The 6,189-nt window shown below is 54.7% G+C and overlaps 1 protein-coding gene across 1 annotated transcript; it reads left to right on the forward strand.

The window, feature by feature from the left end:
- Positions 1–4,487: 4,487 nt before the first annotated feature.
- MYMX (myomixer, myoblast fusion factor) lies at positions 4,488–5,450 on the forward strand. Its single transcript, XM_023762289.1, has 2 exons — positions 4,488–4,537; positions 4,939–5,450. Exon 2 carries the CDS (start codon positions 5,003–5,005, stop codon positions 5,255–5,257), a length of 255 nt encoding a protein of 84 aa, XP_023618057.1. The 5' UTR covers positions 4,488–4,537; positions 4,939–5,002; the 3' UTR covers positions 5,258–5,450.
- Positions 5,451–6,189: the final 739 nt, after the last annotated feature.

Raw genomic sequence — 6,189 nt, forward strand, 5'->3', positions numbered from 1 at the left:
GATAGTTTTCCCCTTTAGCGGCAAGAGTGGCTTCCAGCAACCTACCTCTAGAGGTGGAGGTCACAATTGACTGAGACTGGGGAGCCAGTCCACCTCTCGCACCCGTGTGATCCTGTGAGCTCCGCCCTCCAGTGTGCAGCGGCATGTGACTCTAGTGATAGATCCAGGAGGTCTCCTTCCTTAAACATGGCATTGTGAAACAGAACAAACTCCTGTGAGTGAGTATCTCTGGAACCCTCCGAGGTCAACCCAAGGTCATGGTCTAGAAATCGACTCCCTCGTCTTCACGAGCTCTGAGAGCACCCTGTTGGTTTTTTATTGTGAGTCCTAGAGGCTTGCCGGACAAACCCATGCATGGGTGGTGTCCAGCCGACCTGCGATCAGGTGATCGGGGGCTGGCAGGGGGGAGGACAGGGTCAAAACTGCAGGGGCAGGCGGCAATTTGCATATAAACGATTGGCCAAATAAAGTGATAAGTAAGAAAGGGGGGGGGGCAGGATGTTTCTAAATGACCCTGCGGATCTGGGGGGGGGGGGACCAGGGAGGAGGATCCCAGGGGCCAAATTCTGCCCAGCCCATGGGCCTCCACTTCACAAGTTGGCACCCAGATACATGTTTTATCCTCATCTGAGGGGATATGCTCATTGATGAGAGAGAGAGAGAAAGAGAGAGAGAGAGAGATCAATCGGTTGCCTCCTGCAAGCTCCCTGATCAGGGATCAAACCCACAACCTTTGTATGTGCCCTGACTGAGAATCAAACCTGCAAACCTTTGGTGTATGGGAACGACCTACTTGAGTCACCTGGGGCCAGAGCCTTTTTAATTGACTTGTAAAAACAAGAGGGTTGGTCAATTTCCTCAAAGTTGCCTGGCAGCAGAAGATGAGGGGTAAAGGTCGGGGCAGTGGGGGCCAGACGCATTGCACAGGCAAAATCAGGAACTAGAAGGAGCTGCCTCTGGCCACTTGGTTGTCTTTCCAGGAAAGCTGAGGGGATCTTCAGCAGAGCCCTTGGTTTTCTGTCTTGGAGAAAATGGGGCAGGCTGGGGCCGCGGCTGGGGGGAAGGGTTATCTCAGCTGAGGGTGGAAAGGAGGTGAAAAGGGGAGTTCATCTCAGGAGGGGGTGGGGTGGAGAGTAAACTATGACTGGATCCCTGTCATGGACCAGCCGCTGCCCCTCTTCACGCCCCCCCCACCTCCTCCAGGGCTCCCATTGTTACCAGAGACAACATGCTGTTTCCTTCACTCGCCTCACCCTGCCAGGTCCCTGGAGCCCCTCATTCTGCTTACAGGGGGGTAGGGATGGTTCAGGCATCTGGCCCCAGGCCAGGTCCAAGGTTCTCACCACTGGAAGACCTCACAGCTGTGGAGGCGAGGCTGGGAGGGATGGGGTGTGACTTACCCAGGATCACAGCAACTACAGGTGTGGGCCAGCGCTTGGTCAGGTTCCATGGTACCCTGGAAATTACACGATTTGGAGGTTCCCTGAGAGGCTCGAGGCCTGGCTTCCCTTTTTTTGGCTCCGTATGCTCAGTTCCTCCTCTCCAAGCGCTCTCCCCAGCTGTGTGTGGCCTGCAGGGTTCTCACACATATCCTAGACGTATGTTCAGATCAATGTAGCTCTGGGGCTTAGAGGCACAGGCTCTGGGGCAAGCAGGCCTGGATTTGATCCTGTCACAGAACTTTCATTTATTTATCCTTTTTAAAAATCTTTTTCCCCAAAATATATTTTTATTGATTTCAGAGAGGAAGGGAATGGGAAAGATAGAAACATCAATGATGAGAGAGAATCATTGATTGGCTAGCTCCTGCATGCCCCACCCTGAGGATCAAGCCTGCAACCCGGGCAAATGCCCTGACCAAGAATCGAACCACGATCTCCTGGTTCATAGACTGATGCTCAACCACTGAGCCACATTAGCTGGGCTTATTTATTTATTCTTACATCAAATGTTTACTACCAGGCACTGGGGACACAGCAGCTGACAAAACAGATGTAAGTCCCTACTCTCATGGAGTGTACATCCTAGTGGGGGAGGCAGAGAGCAATAAGATAGGAAGTAAAAGAAGATATATAGCATGTCAGACAATGATTTGTTATGGAGACAGAGGGAGGGATGGAGAGAAGGCAACAGGAGATGGGGAGGAAGGAGTGCACTTTTAAATTGGACGGATAGCCCGACCAGCGTGGTCCAGTGGTTGACCTATGAACCAGGAGGTCATGGTTTGATTCCTCATCAGGGCACGTGCCATGGTTACAGGCTCGATCCCCAGTGTGGGGCGTGCAGGAGGAGGCCAATTGATGATTCTCTCTCATCATTGATGTTTCTATCTCTCTTTCCCATACCCTTCCTCTCTGAAATCAATAAAAATATCTTTAAAAAAAACACACTAAACAAATGAACAAACAAAAACCTCATAAATACAGAGAACAAACTGATAGTTGCCAGGAGGTTGAGTAGTGGGCAGATGGGCAAAAGGGTGAAGGGGATTAAGAGGTACAAACTTATAAATAAATAAGTCACAGAGATGTAAAATACAGCAGGGGAAATACAGCCAATATCTCAATACCTTTGTATGGTTACAGATGGTTACCAGACCATCTATCTGGTTAGGAATATAAATGTCAAATCACTATGTTTACACCTGAAATTAATATAATATGGCATGTCAACTATCCTATCTAATAAAAGCCCAGCGATCATAATGGCAGACCACTCACCCGTCACTATGAGTTGCACTGACCACCTCTCAGTCCCTTTTCCCCAGCTGACAGGCTCCCAACTCCTGATGGCAAACAGGGACCTGGGGGATGGGTGGCAGGGGATGCGGGTGGTGTCAGGCCAAGGCCCCCACCCTATCGGTCGCCCCACACACAGAGAGTGACCCGCGATGGGGGCAGGGCCACAAGCGGGCAGGACCAGCTCACCTCTTAGTCCTCCCCCCCGCCCCCCCCCCGCCCCAAGGCCGTCAGGCTTCGATCGCCCAATGGCAAACTGGGAACCCGGGTGGGGGGCGGTGGGGGGCGGGGCAGGCTGTCGGCAGCTGGGGAAGATGGCTTTGATTGCAGGCTAGGCCTAGGGACCATACCCGTGCATGAATTTTGTGCGCCGGGCCTCTAGTACTTTAATAAAAAGACCTTTATATTCCAGAATAGAAGAAAGTAGAGCCACCTGGATTTTTGAATGTGGATAGTGAACTGTGACAGGAAGAGAGAAGTTGAGGATTTTGGCCAGGGTAACTAGAAAGGTACAGCTGCCACTTACAGAGGTGGGAAAGCCTTAGGGAGGGGCAGGTTTGGGAGGGAGAGCAGCCATCCATCTGCGGTGTGATTCTAGGTAAGTTGCTTAAGCACGCTGAACCTCATTTTCCTCATCAATGAGTATAATAACCGCTCCCTTGCAGAGTGGTGGTGAGAACTGAGAGAGATCATGAACTCACAGCTTGGCCCACATGTGTATCCAATACCCATCCCACCCCTGGCCCAGGGCTGACACATGGCCATCACAAATCTTCAAGAAGACACTGGAAGGAGAGGAATACAAGGCCTATAAAGCTACACTCTAGCTCCTGCTTCCTCCAGATAGAAATGGAACAGGCCCTTTAGATGGTTAAGTTTTCTTTCTTCAAGGTCTTTGAGGATTTTGGAACTGTGATGCTGCCAGTGGAGGCTGGTGGTGAAGCAATGATAAATGGTCATATTCCCAAGGCTAGGTGAAAGTTTATGAAACACTTTCGCAAACTATTATCTCGCCTGAGTCCAAGAAGGCAGAAGTTATGTCCATTTTATGAAGAGAATGAGGTACACGTTTTAAAACAAAACAAACCCAGGCTATCTCTAGATCTTGCTACCATGTGGAATTTAATTTAATCTTGGGGTTGGGGTTGTGGGGAAGTAGGTAGAGAAGAGGGTCCTGAAGTGGGTATTCCTCTTCCTGTTCCTCAGCTGGAGTGCCACCCAGCTCTTCCCAACTGGGCCCAGCTGTGAGATGGATGGTGGGCCCAGCTGTGAGATGGACGGTGACCCCACTCCTCTGCCCCATGGGAGGGCCCACAAGTGCCTGCTGAGGTCCTGTTCTAGCCCACTCTGAGCATGCCTGGTGTGTTTGGGCTGCCGCAGTATTACTGCTTCTGAGATTTGGGCAAGTGGGTCTCAGACACAGTCCCATTCCAGTTACTCCTCCCAGGTCGTCCCCCAGCCCCCCAGCCCCCGCCCAGGTACTGAGGTAACTGAGGAGGGAGCCGGAAGAATCAGCATGCACACAGCCACATCATTACAAAGTGCAGTCTGGGTTCTGTCTCTGAGGTCTGAACCCAGCCAGGAGAATTCCTGCATCTGTTCCTTCCACTTCTTGCAGCCCAGCTGCCCCCTCCCCTCCAGATACCAGGTGCCAGCACACAGCTGTCTCTTCCTTGCTCCCCCCACCCTGGCAAGCTGTCCTGGGTTGGGCTGAGCTGGGTGGGGCAGCCCTGTGTTCTGAGTGTCCTGGGAGGCTGTGTCCCCACAAGCAAATTCAGCCAGAGCAGTGGTCCTGACTGGTAAGAGTTGCTGCCCCCGGGGTGGGGGTTTGGGAGGGTAAGGAGTGTCAGGTCGGGCTGGATCAAGGGCCCACAGGAGGAAAGTTAGAATTGCCTGGGGAGGAACTTCTGCTGGATTGAGGGAGAAGGAATGGAGAATGTCCAGAGAGTGTGTGCAAGAGGAGAGGGTGACTAGGGAAGGGAGGGGTGCAGGGAACTGTGGGAGCCCTGGAGGCTGGGAATGGCAGGCTGTCGGCCCTGGTCCCAGCTTCCCCTACAGGGAGAACCCTCCTGCCCCAGCTACCTCGCCAACAGAAAGGGCTTCAGGAAAGCAAAAGGGACCCGTGAATTGAGGTCTGGGGAGTGTGATGGTGGAAACTGGAGGGGGTGGGAATTCTGCCCAGCACCCCATGTCTTTGCAGGTGAGGAGGGAGCAGGAGAGGCAAGCCCAGATTCTGGATTGCCTTCCAAGTCACTGACCCGGCCATGCCCGCCCCGCTGCTCCCGCTCCTGCTTCGAATGCTGCTGTCCCGCCTGCTGCTGCCCGCAGCCCGCCTGGCCCGCCAGCACCTCCTGCCCCTGCTGCGTCGATTGGCCCGCCGCCTGGGCTCCCAGGACTTGCGTGAGGCTTTGCTGAGCTGCCTGCTGTTCATCCTCAGCCAGAGACACCAGCCAGACACCGGAGAGGCCTCCAGAGTGGCCCGCCCTGAGAGGAGGGAGAGGCTAGCCCCGCAAAAATGAGGCCCCGAGTCCTGCTAGCAACAGGGACGAAGTGCTTTCTTGTGGAGTACGACGGTCCAGACACCATCACTGACCGAGGCCTGCCCAGTGGGCATTAGCAGGAATGACCGGAACCAGGCCCCGCATCTAGCAGAAAACTGGTCTTCACCTCCTCCCTGCATCCCTCAGGGCATCTCCTCATCACCGGGGCCTCCGCAGGGCAAGGAACGACTCTCCCCTCCTTACCCCAGACAAACGCGGGCGTGGTGTCCGGAGAGGGACACTGTTTAACCAGGGACAACTGACCATTTAGTGGAAAGGCAAGATTTTAACCCAGACTGTCTTCCCGGCTGAGGATTTACCTTAAGAGCATGAGACCTTGATTCCCCAGAGACTCAGTCCCGCCCCCAAAGCCCAGCATGCAGCAGGTGCTCAGTAAATATTTTTGAATTCCCGGGGTGCCTTTGACATTCTTATCAGCCACACTCGGCCTGTGCCTGTGCAGCCAGACAGTCTCACCTGGCGGGGGGTGCGGGGGGTGGGGGGGGGCGCTGAGGGTGAGGAACAGCTCCAGGCTTCCTCCCACCCGACTCCATGGAGCCTGTGGGGCCTCACCTCCCGGAAGCTGTTCCTCTTGTCTCGCTGCAGTGGGCCCCACGCCGGCCGCAGTCCTGGCCTCTCGTGGCGACAGTGTGGTTGTGCAGCTCAGGGTGAGGAGGACAATGTCCTTGACTGCGTTCGGAGCCGCTCTCAGCTCCTGGCGGCGGAAGAGGGAGGTTTGTTGGCTGAGGGGCCCTGTGGGCCGCCGCCGAGGGCAGCAGTGCAGAATGCAGCTCCTGAGGGGCACTCCGCCGGCAGAGGAGGTGCTGCTGGGGCGGGGGTGGGGGTGGGGGGACCCGAGGAACTCACCGCTTCAGTTCCTCCTCCCCAAGGGGACGTCCGCCAGTGGTCAA

The sequence above is a fragment of the Myotis lucifugus genome, unplaced genomic scaffold (genome assembly GCF_000147115.1).
Source record: "Myotis lucifugus unplaced genomic scaffold, Myoluc2.0 scaffold_241, whole genome shotgun sequence".
Classification (NCBI taxonomy): Eukaryota; Metazoa; Chordata; class Mammalia; order Chiroptera; family Vespertilionidae; genus Myotis; species Myotis lucifugus.